Genomic DNA, 15,464 nt, shown 5'->3' on the forward strand with positions numbered 1-15,464 from the left:
ATTTCTGGCAGACCTCTTTAGGGGGAGATGGATTCAGGAATACTTCTCATTGTTACAGGAAAGACAACGATGGTCAAAGGACAGGAGAAGCTTTGTACCAGGAGACATCATCATCGTAGCGGACTCTACGGCTCCTCGTGGATCTTGGTTGTTGGGGAAAGTGCTGGAGACCTTTCCTGATGGACAAGGACTAGCGCGGTCTGTTAAAGTTCAGATGCAATGTACTGGAGAGGCCGATCACAGAGATCCGTCAACTGCAGGAGGCTGAATAAAGACTGGCGAGCTGACTTTGGCTCCATTGTTTATTTTGTGTTGAATTATGTTATAAACATGATCAATTAGGGGCCGGTGTGTTGTCGCCAATCTGATGTGGGTGTGTTGGGGCAGGTGGAACGCACATGGGCATTGCGTCCGCTGCCGTGTGGATTGTGCACCTGGGCGTAGGTGATGATTGAAGTCACAGGTGAGTGGTGGTGGGAATTAGGAGGAAAGGCACACAGTTAATTAACCGTGCACTGGTGTGTGTAGAAGTGTTTGTTTTCCTGTTGATAATCTTTTGATTTACTGAGCATACACCGTCTTCTTTGTCCTTTTTTACTATGTTTTCTAATAATCAAAACAGGACAAACACATTTTATTTCATCACGAGTTGGAAATGGTTTAAATTCCCTACAGTGGCATATTTTTTAGTTTCCTGATTGCCACTACATCTATTATAACGTGTCAAATATGTCAATCACCTTGCTGTAAAGTCGTGGTTTCATGTGATTTCCAACAGTCAGTGAACGCACCAGCGGCACAGACGTGGCCGTGGTGCAGCTGGTGATGCGTTCAGGTGCACTTCAGCCTGGCCGCTGCTGCCGGAAACTACAACACAACAATGGCGACTCCCAGTCCGGACAACAACTCCAGCAGCAGCAGCTCCACCAGTACCGGAAACGTCGTCGGATCCACGTCGCACCAGTTTCATCCGCAGACTCAGAGCAGCAGCATGCAAGGTAGAAACCCGGGGGTCAGTTTGAACTGGGGACACTGGAGTTAGTGGGACAGGGGAGCGCGTAGCTTCACAGTAACCACAGTAAAGCTAAACAGGAACACGTTCGACTTCCGGCCAGGATTTTCATAATAAGTTCTCTTTCGCCCCTCTATCATTGTTTATTTTCGCAAATGTTCAAGTCAATAACATGATTAATAAAGTTCTGTTGATGTAAATGCTAATCCTTAATCAGGACCTGTAAATTGTAGTCTGCTCTAAATAGATAAATATATTTTAATTTCAAAATGTTCAGAGGAACTGGATGATCCTCTGTGAGTCTTGGTTTTTTTTTATAACTAATAATAATTCACATTTGTATAGGTATTTTCAAAACACTTAGACTTAAAAAACAACAACAAGGAGACTAAAGAACTCTTCTGACATTAATCTGGGACTTCTTTATAGACGTGGTGCAAAGTTGTCAAAATGTTCGCTGGCCCACTTTATGGCTCACGTTATCTCATGTTTTTAAAGTTAATATAATCTCTTATTGTGACAGTTGATTTATAAATGTAAATCTCCAGTCATATATGTTGTATTTGGACAGTGTGTAGGAGTTTGCCTGTCCAGACACCTAAAGAGTTAAACAATGTTTTCAGGTCATATGGCTGATGGAAATACATCTACAGTACAATAAGGACACTTTACGTTTATTATTATAAAGTTGAGCTAGTGTGTCATCACAGATCCAACCACAGAAGTCAATTTTGTACCGTCATACCTGCTAGTGATGTATCGCAACATCCATGCTTTTATTTTGAAGGCGGAAAAACAGAGTTTCCGCTAAAGCCCTTGCTTTTACCGGCTAACTTGACGAAGCTACATAGCTAACAGGCTAGCAGTGATGCAGGATCTTCAGTTTAGCCGCTGAGCCGAATGACATGAAATAAAGTTTCTTTATTTCATGAACCAAATCAATCAAACTGCATAAGACACATAGTTTTAAACTAAACAAAGTTTATGAGTTTAAAGCCGAGTCCAGTAAAAGTGTTTCCGTGATTAGCATCACAAAGCTACAACCAGCTACCGAGGCCTAAAGGGCCCAAAACACTTTAAAGTCTTTATTTATTAATAAAACACTTTAAAGTCTTTATTAATCATTAAAACACTTTAAAATCTAAATTTATCATTAAAACATTTTAAAGTCTTTATTTATCATTAAAACACTTTAAAGTCTATTAATAATTAAAACACTTGAAAGTCTTTTTTTAGCTGCTCCATTAAATAGCCGCAGCACTTCTGGTATCAAAAGAAACATTCAAACAGTATTTAATTTCAATTAAATTCCTCTGTATTCAAAGTTTCTCTACAGATTGAGACTTTAAAACTGATAAATGTTTAACTAAACATCAGAGAGGAAAATAACTGAAGCTGCTTTGATCGACATGGGAAGAATTTCTCTTCCTAAAAAATGAAATGTTATAATTAGAGTCTGATACCAGTACTGGGAAGGAACACGGGAAATGACACAGATATATGTCGGCCGATCTTTGTGAGCTCGATGTTCAGTCTGTAGAAATAGATTATGCTCATAACTGAGCATGAAAAAGGCGGAGCGCTCAGGAAAAGCCAGATGGACACGGGGCCGAACAGACGATGCTCAATGTGTTATTGTTGAATGTGTTACAGTCGAGAACTGTGACGGGTCGGAGCTGTTTGAACCAGATGTCATGTGGCCAGATGTTTTGTATGAAATGTTTGATCTGAACTTTACAGAAACCAACACCTGCTGGAGATGTCACAGTGAAACAGGTATTCACTTCCTCTTCACCTGCTCAGTCTGGAAGGATGTTTGAAAATCGTCCTTCAAATGTTCTTCATCCACCTTCTTCTTCTTCTTCTGTCGATCATTCCCGCTCTGTCTGTTTGATTGATTTTATTTCCGTCGTGACCTTTGACCCTCGTCTGCATGTTTGTTGTCCATCACACTGTGCTTCTTCTTCTCTTGATGACACACTTCTTTGAAACATGTCACTGTGAACTTGTGATTCGCTGCTGCTGCTCTTCTTTCTAAAGTAAAAGATGAGACTCGCTGACACGCAGCCACAGTCGAGCTTCATCCAGGGTTACGCACCGTAAAATAATCCTGCAGGGGAAAGGAAGTGAAGGCTCCAGAAGAGAGGAACGAAAGGAAGCACATGCTCGTTGGATGATGTTCACACTTAATTATTTATTATCTAGTTTCACCACAGTTGACCTGCTTGACGTCCATCGTGGCGGGATGACTCGTGTTCATGTGGCCCCTCCCACATTCAGACAAACCCAAAGAACACGCAGTAAACTGTTTTCTCTTTACTTCAGGGTTTCAGATAAGACTGTCTGGAGTTTCCCAAAGTAAGCCGTAGACCTCGCACACCGACCTCGGACTCTCTGTGGGTGCATCTCAGTAGTCTAAAGTGGTTTCCTGTCCGAGACATGTTCCTGTTCTGTCATTGGACGCCGCTGTACACTACTGACCAGCCTGTGTGGTGCTTGGGGGAGTCTGTCCACTGCATCGGGGCTCAGAGGGTCAGGGATCTGAGGAGGGCATGACCAAGATGACTCAACACTTAAAGTCAACACCAGCAGCTACCAGAGACTGTAGAGAAGAACTAGACCGGCCTCTTTATGGCCCAGACCTGCAGTCTCCCTAATGACCAGCAGGGGGAGACTTCTTCCTCCTGCTTGTCGTTGATTGGTTCCCTTAGTGAACGTAACGACTTTCTTCTCCGTCTCTAGTTTCAACACAGCATCATGTTCATTTAGTAAATGTTGGGCCCATTTAGAGTCACAGAGACCAGGAAGAGGGGGCGGGGCTACCGCTGACACGGCATTACCATGGCAACCTGAGTAATTTCTTGTTGAGCTCCAGGTTGTTGTTTCCTGGTGCATTTAGGGTAAAGCCTGTTTTACAGTGATGTCATATTCATTACTGTTAGCATTAGCGATTAGCATAGCATCAACTGTGACCTGACTCCCCTCTGGAGGATTGCTAGCTTGTGACATACAAGTCGTAAACATTCCTCCCTGTCGACATGGATAAAGTCGGAGCGGTTTTTATCTGACCTCTCGTCCAAATCAAAGCGTGGCCACGCCCACTTCTTTTAAGCAGCCTATGATCCCTTTAAACCTCTGCGGGTGACGGATGCTGTTGATGGTTCATGTCGGATCATTTTCTGAGCTTGTGTGATTTAAGTGTTGGGTCACTTTGATGTGTGAGGGCTTCAGCTGTGATTGGCTCTTCAGTTCAGGGATTCCCGACACGACGTCTCCGCAGGACAGATCTTAAACGTCTCTGCATTAATAAATAAATATTTCTGTATTTCCTCAGATAAGTCTGATCCTGAGTGATGTTCAGAGCGACGTGAATAATAAAGGATCATCTCAAACACAGAATAACACTTACATTGTAATTTATAGTAACATGTGTGCCACTAGATGGCGTTCCATGTACTGCAGCACTTCACTGATGGCGATGTCATAGACTCTGAGTCTGATCCTGGTTCTGATTCAGGATCTGGTATTTACCAGGACTCAGAGGAGCCTGAACGTCCTCACCTCTGCCTGGTGGTGCCTCGGCAGGGTTCGTCCCTCAGGAGAATAAAAACACAAGTAGAATCATAAAAGATCAGTTGTCATTATTTGAGGAAATACAGAATCCTAAAGTCTTAGGGGGGTCTCAAAGGGTCCAGACCCCTGTGTGTTGACCTGCATGTTGGTCTTCTTCTGATCCTGAACAGAACGTGAGATAAACCAATCACCTCTCTGCCCTGACCACTCACACAGCACGCCATAATGCTGTGACGCACGCCACATGAAATTCTTCATGTCACACCGAGGAAAAGGTTTATCTCAGGTTCAGACAGGAAACAGGAGCGTGACATCACAGAGTGTGACATCACAGAGTGTGACATCACAGAGTGACGTCACAGAGTGACGTCACAGTGTGACATCACAGTGTGACATCACAGAGTGACATCACAGAGTGACATCACAGAGTGTGACATCACAGTGTGACATCACAGTGTGACGTCACAGTGTGACATCACAGTGTGACATCACAGAGTGACATCACAGAGTGTGACATCACAGTGTGACATCACAGAGTGACATCACAGTGTGACATCACAGAGTGACATCACAGAGTGACATCACAGTGTGACGTCACAGTGTGACATCACAGTGTGACATCACAGAGTGACATCACAGAGTGTGACATCACAGTGTGACATCACAGTGTGACATCACAGAGTGACATCACAGAGTGTGACATCAGAGTGTGACATCACAGTGTGACATCACAGAGTGACATCACAGTGTGACATCACAGAGTGACATCACAGAGTGACATCACAGAGTGACATCACAGTGTGACATCACAGAGTGTGACATCACAGAGTGTGACGTCACAGAGTGACATTACAGTGTGTGATGTCACAGTGTGTGACGTCACAGTGTGTGACATCACAGAGTGTGACATCACAGTGTGTGACATCAGTGTGTGACATCACAGTGTGACATCAGTGTATGACATCACAGTGTGACATCAGTGTATGACATCACAGTGTGACATCACAGTGTGTGACGTCACAGAGTGTGACATCAGTGTATGACATCACAGTGGTGTGATGTCACAGAGTGACATCACAGTGTGTGACATCACTGTTTGCCCCAGCAGGATGGCTCACCGTGTGTGTGTGTGTGTGTGTGTGTGTGTGTGTGTGTGTGTGTGTGTGTGTGTGTGTGTGTGTGTGTGTGTGTGTGTGTGTGTGTGTGTGTGTGTGTGTGTGTGTGTGTGTGTGTGTGTGTGTGTGTGGTGTGTGTGTGTGTGTGGTGTGTGTGTGTTTTCCCTGACAGGTAAACGTAAAGCTCTGAAGCTGAACTTTGCTAACTCTCCAGTGAAGCCGGGTCTCCAGGCTGCCCATCAACCCGACCCCCCCGTCCTTCCAGAACCCTCACATGTGAGTACAGCTGATGGCAGAACGCCGTTCTGTTCTTCTTCTCCTGTTCTCGTTGTTTTAACACCGTGTGTCTCCCCCCCCCCCCCCTCAGAGAGCGCCTGCGGACGCACAGCATCGAGTCGTCGGGGAAGCTGAAGATTTCTCCGGAGCAGCACTGCGACTTCACGGCCGAAGACCTGAGGGACCTCGGGGAGATCGGTCGGGGGGCGTACGGCTCCGTCAACAAGATGGTCCACAAACCTACGGGTCAGATCATGGCGGTCAAGGTGAGCTGCTCACCGACTTGTTCAGTGTCCGCCGCATGGCGACCGGCGTGAGCGTCCACTCTCTCGGGGGGGGGGGGGTGAATTTATACTGCAGTACCCATATAAAACACTAGGGGTCAGAGTTGTTTACAGTCTGCTGCTGTAGGTGTGTGAGTAAAGAATAAGCCCCGCCCCTTTTGTGCGTCTGTCAGAGGATTCGCTCCACGGTGGACGAGAAGGAGCAGAAGCAGCTGCTGATGGACCTCGACGTGGTGATGAGGAGCAGCGACTGTCCCTACATCGTCCAGTTCTACGGAGCGCTCTTCAGAGAGGTATGACCCTGAACGCACCACACACCACAGCAGCCTGTCTGTGTGACCTCTGACCTCTGACCTCTGTGTTTCAGGGCGACTGCTGGATCTGCATGGAGCTCATGTCTACCTCATTAGACAAATTCTACAAATATGTTTATTTTTCATCCGATGAAGTCATTCCAGAGGAAATCTTAGGAAACATAACGTTAGCGGTGAGTCACTTTACACTTCCTGCTTTTTAAATCTGAGCACGCAGAACTCACTTCCTGTTTGACAGAACTCACTTCCTGTTTGACAGAACTCACTTCCTGTTTGTGTCTCCAACAGACGGTTAAAGCACTGAACCACCTAAAGGAGAACTTGAAAATAATCCACAGAGGTAAGACCACATGACCACGGCGGGCTGTTCTTTGGCGTGCCTCTTCATGCACGCCGTCTGTAAGTGCTCCGGGTTCATGGAGCCTTCAAAATAAAAGCACTACATGTTATAATGTTTGCAAAAGAGAAACTGAAATTCACGGAGCAGGGAACCAAACATGTCAGGTGTGTGTGAGGAAAGCGAGCGTGCGTTTGTGCCTGATTCAGACCGATGACGCTCGCCTGCTGTTTCAGCTGAAGGTTCTGACAAACATTAAACGTTGTTTATTAAAATGATGGAATTTCAAACATGCGATTAAATAAAACATTTCATCATATGACGGCTCTCAGATATCTCCAGCTGGATTTTGTATTCATCTTGTTAAATATGATAAACATGTTTAATTTGTCAGACATCAAACCTTCCAACATTCTCATGGACCGGCGAGGGAACATCAAGCTGTGTGACTTCGGGATCAGCGGCCAGCTCGTCGACTCCATAGCAAAGACCAGAGACGCCGGCTGCAGGCCGTACATGGCGGTAAGACAGCAGAGAGACGTTTCACACTTCCTGTTCAGTGGGGCACGACGCACAGAGGGAACATCGAGGGAAAGGGAACTACTTCAAAATCAAATGTTCCTTTATGAATAAAAACAACATTTTCAAAATAAAAGCCTTTTCAAAATATACAACTTTAACTGATGTGTTCTCCACGAAGAGAAGAAAGTGGGCGGGCCGTTGTGTCTCCAGAGGAGTTATCATCAGTCTTTACCCTGAATAAATGTGTGTGTGTGTGTGTGTGTGTGTCTTCTCTCGTGTGTGTTCCAGCCGGAGAGGATAGACCCGAGTGCTTCCCGTCAGGGCTACGATGTCCGCTCCGATGTTTGGAGTTTGGGAATCACGCTGGTGAGAACAACAAAGACGTCAGTGTGACCTTTACCGACCTGCGTGTGTCTAATGTGTGTGTGTGTGTGTGTGTGTGTGTGTGTGTGTGTGTGTGTGCGTCTCAGTACGAGCTGGCCACAGGACGGTTCCCGTACCCCAAGTGGAACAGCGTGTTCGATCAGCTGACTCAGGTGGTCAAAGGTGAACCGCCGCAGCTCAGCAGCTCAGAGGAGCGACAGTTCTCCCCGAAGTTCATCACTTCGTCAACCTGTGGTGAGAAAAACCTCCAAACATCCAAATGTGTGAGCAGCTGAATATTCTGACCCGTCCAACATAAAACTCTTTAAAGGACAGGAAGTGGGCTCGTGGCCGCTTGGCGTCCTCTGATCAGCTCTTTTCTGTTTCATCTCTGAAGTGGAGCTGAAGGATTCTTTCTGTTTGTTTCTCCTTCCAGCCTGACGAAGGACGAATCTAAAAGGCCGAAGTACCGAGAGCTTCTGGTGAGTTCTGCTTCGTAACGACTCGCAGACTTTCTGAACCTGATTTAAACTACAATCTGTTTTTAAAGATGAAACGTTAGAAATCAGTGAGAATAAATGAGAACACAAAGAAGAAGCTCATGTAGAACACCGACGCACAGAGCTGATCCCTGCTGTCATTGGGCGAGAGGCGGGGTTACGCTCTGCTCACCAGCCAATCACAGAGCTGACATACAGAGACGGAGAGGCTGAGAGTCAGAAAGGGATTCAAACCAGGAACCTCCTCGCTGTGAGGAGACATAAAACACCCCCCCCAACAAGTTAATCTTTCAAAATAAGAGCCTGGTGAAAAATAGACATATTTTATTCCTTCAATGAAAAACTAGAATAAATCGTCTCGTAAAGAAATGTCCTCCAGGTTTAGTCTCAGCTGGACTCGTCCTGCTGAAGGTGTCTGCTCTGTGTTTACCTTCTTATCCTTCCTCCTGCTGTAAGTGTTTAACACCAACAGGATGAATGAGACTCTCTGCTGGGCTAAATCGACTGTGACCATCCGCTCCTGAATCTTTAACCTCTGTATTCCTGTGATGCTGTGGGGACGTGAGTCAGTCCTGTTGGCGTTCGTGTTGCTTCAGTTATGGAGGACGGGTTTCTGTCGACCGCCTTCTGAACCGAGCTGCAGCCTGATTTTAAAACCCGGTTTCTGAGGAGGAAGCTGTTCTCGGCGAGCTCCGCCTCTTTGGGACACGAGTGATGACATCATCAGGGTGTGGTTATTTCAGCGTCCTTTTGACCTCTGACCTCTCTCCTGCAGAAACATCCCTTCATCATGATATACGAGGAGCGCTTTGTGGACGTCGCCTCGTACGTGGTTCGCATCCTGGATCAGATCCCGGCCTCGCCCGTGTCCCCCATGTACGTGGACTGATGGAGATCAGCTGCTGCTGTGTCGGGGGGGTTTGAAGCTTTGTGATGCGACATGTTCGCCCGTCAGAGTTACGTCGTTTATTCACACGTTCCAAAGAACGAAGGAACTCCAAACTGCAACCAGAAAATAAAATCACAAAACGTTTCCCCGCTCCCGTAACGCCATCAAACATCAGCGTCCAACTTCCCCCCCGAAATAAACCTGAAGACGAGACTCTGTCTCACGAGGACGCAGCGAGTCCTTCATGTCAGCTCCTTCTTTACGTGAAGAAGCCGACGTTCACAAAAACAGAATCTACCAAATAAAACGTTGAACAGTGACAACAGACACACACACACACACACACACACACACACACACACACGTGTATGTGTGTGTGTGTGTTCACCGCAGCTGTACACAAACGCACACGCTCACACTCACACACACTCCGTTATGCAAAGTGCTTCTCTGTGAGTTCACGTCTTCTTATATGCAGCCTGTGAGAGTTCGTCTTCACCTGAGCTTCCTCCTTTTCTCAGAGAGAGAGAGAGAGAGAGAGAGAGAGAGAGAGAGAGAGAGAGAGAGAGAGAGAGAGAGAGAGAGAGAGAGAGAGAGAGAGAGAGAGAGAGAGAAGAGAGAGAGAGAGAGAGAGAGAGAGAGAGAGAGAGAGAGAGAGAGAGAGAGAGAGAGAGAGAGAGAGAGAGAGAGAGAGAGAGAACCTCATGACATCAGAGTCAGTTATGTTTCTTTAAGGTTTATTCTGATGCTTTTTATTTTAGAGAGAGAGAGGGTGGGGATGAGGGAGAGAGAGAGGGAGGGTGGGGATGAGGGAGAGAGAGAGAGAGGGAGGGTGGGGATGAGGGAGAGAGAGAGGGAGGGTGGGGATGAAAGTTTTATGATTATGCAAATCTTTATTTTCACGAGCTCACAAAATCATTTAGTTGTCCTGAAGTTGAACCAGAAACGTTTTCAGCAGAAGTCGTCTCACAGACGCAGCTGACCACACGACTCAAAGCGTCAGGACTTTTGAGACTGAGCTGAGGAGCATTTTGAGTCAAACTTGAAGCGTAAAAAAAGGATTGTGTGACATTTAGACTCTCTTGGCGTGATACTCGCCTGTACGCGTTGGTGCTGGCTGCACAATGAAACATGTTTCTTCTATTTGAATTTGTAAAAATGAATCTTAAAGCTCCTCCTCCGCCTGTCACTGCACAAACTCATCCACACCGATCACAGCTGCACGATGCTGCCACACGGAGGCAAACGCAGGAACTACACTTAAAGTTGTCTTTCTGTCACCCATGATGCTGCTAGACGGCGTCTCGCCTGCTCCTCACACGGTCTCTGCTCCCTAACCATAAAGACTAAAGACCAGCATGACTCGGCATGTTTGCACTGATAGTCGAATTTTTCATCCTCAACTATCAGGAAGTAACTTCATGTAGACACGGTGGCTGGAGGAGGGAACATGAACCAATCCGTGTGAGTCCAGGTGACGTTCCTGTTCTTGCATTTTCAGAAGAGCGGAAACTTTAACCAAAATGTGGAAGTGTGGAAAAACAGCCAAGACATTAGTTCCCTTTCTGTCTGAATGCATCAAAACCAAAACAAAGTTCATCCCAAAGATTTAAAAAAAACCTTTTAAACTGGACGAAGTTCCTCCAAAAACAGCGAGAGCGTTAAACAGATGTTCAGAGGCCAAATGATAAAACACTAGTTTCGAGGGGCTCTTTCAGAAGAGGCTGCTGGGTAGACTCCAAGTGTTTCTCTGTTCTTCACGTTTCGATCCGTCATGTTTCAAACACACTGAAGACACGACAGTCTCTTCACTCGTGGGCGCCACAGGAAGCCGACTTCCCGCTGGTGAACCTGAATCTCCGGGGTACATGTTGTAAAAATTGCAATTTACTAGAATGTTCATATTAGATTATAAGATAATATTAAGGGTGATGAATATTATATTGTGTCTTTATGACGGGTTGCCAATAAAGTTCCCGTGAAAAAGAAGAAACAGCTGTTATCGTGTGATTCTTAAAAATAAAAAAATCAAAGTGCACACTTGATCTTTGCTGTGATACGTTTATTTCTGAAGTATACACGGAGGCAGACAGATATGTTTTTACAAAAGGAAAGCAAGTCAGTGGTCAAGCAACATGGCGGCTTCTGTCATGTGATCAGGAAGAACCCGACCACAGAAATAAGGCAGATAGTTACATCATTAACATTGGCTTTAATATCCTGAATGAAAATATTGAACCCATGAAAGAAGCACAAAACAGTATTTGGTCAAAACAACAAAAGGTGGCCGATCGTCAATGAAACACGACATCGTCAATGCGATTAAAAGCAATAGTCAATATCAAATCTGTCTGATAAAAATAAAGATGGGGAATAGACTACACATTAAGTGGACATAGCTTCTTAAACCTGCATTTTTACTAATGGCGAGCAGGGGGCGACGCCACTGGTTGGAAAAAGAACCAAAACATTTAGCATAAAGATGTGATGGTAGCAATGTGCTAACAAGTCTTTAAACCAAAGTTTAGACGGGTTTTATTTAACGTGGGCGGCGATGGCGGATCTAAGCAGGTCAAATGTGTTGATTTGTGCCGGTAACCAATGAGCTAATGTTTATCAAAGTTAAAGCTTGCTTTTGGGAGGGCTTAACAGGCTAACTAGAAAACAGTGGACGGGCCTTTATATTAGCTTACCGGTTGAGAAGCTACCAATATTGTGCTGACGGCGTGAAGTCTGACCTTGGCATGCAGTGAGTTAAATGTTGAATGTTAGATGTATTGCTGGTGGAGCGGCGTTCTTGCATCACCATTGCAGCGTTCAGGACATACCGGCGGTTGCTGGTATACCGGCGCTACGCTAAGAGACGCATCCCTGTCTCTGCATGCAACTCGCAGAAGTTCTCTGAAAAAGTTTCTTAATTTTAAACGTTAGCAGGTCTGTTCACAGTGTGTTCACGAGGACCCTCCAGCCCCCGATGGAGCAGTTCTTTCTCATAGACCAGCAAGGAGGACTCTGGAACCATCACCAAGTTCTCTGTTGAAAACACTGTTAACTGACGCTGGATTAGACTCTGGCTCTGAAACCAGCGCTGGAACTGGCTTGGTGGAAAAGGGGTAATCTTACGTTAGCTTACAGAAGCTAGCTTTCTCAATGCTAAGTACTACCTTTAGCCGCACGTTTAGTGGTAAAGATATGACCGCGTTATTCTCCTCAGACTTCTGAGAAAGTGTTCAAAAGTTCAAAACTAAGACCTTAAAGATTTTGTTAGAGTCTGACTTTTAATTTTGTGTAGCTTCTGCGTGTAGCGGCTGGCTCTGGTATGCTAAGTTTACGCTGTGCTCATACGCGGTATTCACAGTAGAGATCTGAATATATTACATTTCCTATACACAAGTGCTCATAATGGTCATTTCCACTTCATTTCTGTGAACTGACATAAGAAAACATGGCTTTTCAAAGTGGTTCCTTCACGTTTCATCACATTTTTAAGAGACTTAATTTACTGGGAAATATCCGCGGTCAGATCGGCTGCACAGGAAGTTTCCAGTAAATCAAAGAGCCCCAATTTATAAGAAAGGAATGTCAGTATAAATACACGATAAAGCATACATTCAAAACACAAAATAAATAGTTAATTGGCCTGGGTACAAAAAAGACTACTTATACTTGGTCAAATGAAATAAAACCAGTTGATGCCGGAGCGTCTACAATATCAAACCGGTGTTGGATTAGTAAACTAATTATAAATTGTAAAAGGGGGAAAAGAAAGCATAAACATGTTATTAAAATATGTTGCAGATATTTGCCTGGTGATTAAAACCAATAAGACCCAAGATTTTCAAAATAAAAGTTGATTTCTCTCTGTTATGTCATTCTGTGGTTTTAAAAAAATGCCAAATAGTGAACAGATGAAAAAAGTCCTTTGAAGCCAAAGACAAATATTTCTACACACATAATTCTACTCTCAAGCAAACTGTGACAAAAAGTGTTTTTATGTAGAGGTGCACAGTGTGTCATATTTACATCGATAATAATCTGATTACATTTTACACTTTGATTTGTGGTTCACATCGTCTCCCACGCTGCTGACAAAATATGCAAAATATATACGTCAACATGTCTCTGTCAGAACAAAGAGTTCAGATATTTACAAAATGTCTGTTCGAAGCATCAGATTCACCTTGTATTTCCTTTTGTTTTTTCCAGTAACACAAACTCAGAGGATCTACAATGATTGTCACGAGTCCAGGTGGTGTAACACTGGTACTTCATAAAGTTTTGATTTAATGCACGTTATCAAACTCTCTTTACTTTGGGATGTAACGATTTCACGCAATACAGATACAAATATGAACCATTTTAATCCATTTTATAAAAATATATATTGCAATATGATGTTTTAACCAGCAGGGGGCGCTGTCTGCTTTTGGCTTTTTGTGCTGGGTGTTAGTTGGGAAAAGTGGTGTACAGATGTGGGGTACGAATGGTCTGTTGGGGCTCCATGCAAGATATAATTGGGGCGCCCTACTATTCCTCGGTGTTTCCCTTGGTTGACGTTTTAGAGAAACTTTTGGTTTCACAGCAATAACGTGCAACAAGAGCTGTCAAACGGGGCCCTGTTAGGGATGTTTCCTTCTGTCATTGAAAATTTGCACAGCGGCTGCTGTGGTTTAAAGTTTGTGAGCCCTCAAGGGCCCCCCCTACAGGTTTAGGGCCCCAACAACACTTATCTAAGGTGTCAAAAAGTTGATTCACCGTCTTTTAAAGCCGTCTTTTTTTAGATTTAAATCCCATCATTAAAACCCCCCCAAAAAACATTAATTAACACTTCTTGTTAACCTTTTTTCCGTAATGCTCTTATTTTGAAAGGATCGATAGTTGCAACATTAACTGAGGGAAAAATACGGACAGTAACAAAGTAAAACGTTTGATGACAGGTGGATTTTACTTTTGACTCTTCAACCTATCAAAGTTTTTCTTTTAAGCTTAAAGGCACAGAGGGTCGTTTCTTTTTCACTGCGAGATCAGAACGACACTATCGACACTAAGGAACTTTACCGGGTTGTGATCAATGATCTGACGAGGTTTTGCTTTGTGTATGTTTAAAGAAAATAAGGAAAATGTATATTTTGTATTTCTACTGTCTGAGAATTGTTTTATCAGAGATTGACTTCTCTAATGTTTAGTAAAAGTCCCGATGGTGAGCCGAGTGTCCAGTTACGTATCGAGTCGTACGTTGCGTGCATCGTCACATCCACATCATGAACCCTTCTTGTTTTTGCTTTGAGAAACTTGTCGGCGGTTTTTGAGCATAAATGTCCAGAAAAATGGACAGAAGTCACTTTAATGTTTTCTTTGGATTCTGTTGACAATGACTAAACACCTCTCAGTGATGTCGAGGAAGTCAGTGAAAATATTTCATAAATCACACACAATCGCTTTATGTCGGCTGGCAGTCTGCTTCATTTACATCCCACTGTTTCCTACGAAAGGCAAACTCTGGCGTTTGGACTGAAGCGGCTAAGGCAGAATTAAAAAGTTCTTTGGTTTGTTTGGAGCTGATGTTAGCAAGGCCGGTGTTAGCATGGTGCTAGCTCGTACTTGGCGGCGTTGCCTTCACCAGTGCTCCAGGTGGAGGTCCATGGCGGAGTTCAAGTTAATGTCTGTCACGTCCAGGAACTCTGTGTTGAAGATGCTCGGCCCGGTGGGAGGAGCCACGCTGAAGGCCGTAGCCGAGCTGGGCGGGGTCAGGTCCAACCACTCCATCGTCTCCCACGGCGTCTCGCTGAACGTCATGCTCACCATGCCCTGCACCTCGGGGACGCAGGACACCTTGGTGCTAATGCTAATTGGGGACAGAGGCGTGTCCATCAGCTCTCTGTTGGTCATCAGTTTGTCCTGTTGGGGGTGGTGCGGGTGGCGGTAATGGCTGCCGTAACCCTCGACGTCTCTGTTCCCTTCGTCCTCCTGCCCTCCGTCCTCAGCGGCCATTTTAAGGAGAGCCCCGTCCGCCCCCCGAGCGATCGGACTCCCCAGCAGAGTCTCCAGGTGGCTCTCTGTGATGTGATTGGCTGCGTGGTCGTACGGCAGCTGGGAGGGGCTCAGGTGCTCGTAGTGTCGGTGGAACCTCGGGACGAGGAGGCCGGGGCACCCTGGGGACACATTAATGTGAGGCACAACTTTGGTTACAGAGGACCGCTCCCTCTCTTCTCGGGCGTTAGCGGGCATCTCTTGAAGACAAAGAGGAGAGGAGGGAGGGTCACTGCACGTTCTGATCAG

At 45.1% G+C, this 15,464-nt stretch overlaps 2 protein-coding genes across 9 annotated transcripts in view; one reads left to right on the forward strand and one right to left on the reverse strand.

Annotated features, from left to right (window-relative positions):
* Window positions 1–788: 788 nt before the first annotated feature.
* map2k4b (mitogen-activated protein kinase kinase 4b) lies at window positions 789–9,656 on the forward strand. The gene is given in 14 exon segments (XM_079372160.1): window positions 789–998; window positions 2,753–2,788; window positions 5,873–5,922; window positions 5,924–5,976; window positions 6,068–6,242; window positions 6,434–6,553; window positions 6,628–6,747; window positions 6,863–6,914; window positions 7,306–7,433; window positions 7,722–7,799; window positions 7,904–8,033; window positions 8,036–8,051; window positions 8,233–8,278; window positions 9,072–9,656. Coding segments are annotated over 14 exon segments (1,236 nt in total). The 5' UTR covers window positions 789–880; the 3' UTR covers window positions 9,186–9,656.
* A 1,576-nt stretch (window positions 9,657–11,232) lies between these two features.
* The window catches only part of myocd (myocardin), a 28,468-nt gene continuing 24,236 nt past the window's right edge, over window positions 11,233–15,464 (reverse strand). For 4 of the 8 annotated variants that reach the window (XM_079372607.1, XM_079372605.1, XM_079372604.1 and 1 more), the window contains one exon: window positions 11,233–15,415. In XM_079372607.1, coding sequence (XP_079228733.1) covers window positions 14,802–15,415 — 614 coding nt within the window. In that variant the 3' untranslated portion in view covers window positions 11,233–14,801. The remainder of the gene's footprint in view (window positions 15,416–15,464) is intronic. The other 4 variants (XM_079372608.1, XM_079372609.1, XM_079372606.1 and 1 more) reach the window with 1 other exon arrangement.

The sequence above is a fragment of the Symphodus melops genome (assembly GCF_947650265.1).
Source record: "Symphodus melops genome assembly, chromosome: 21".
Classification (NCBI taxonomy): Eukaryota; Metazoa; Chordata; class Actinopteri; order Labriformes; family Labridae; genus Symphodus; species Symphodus melops.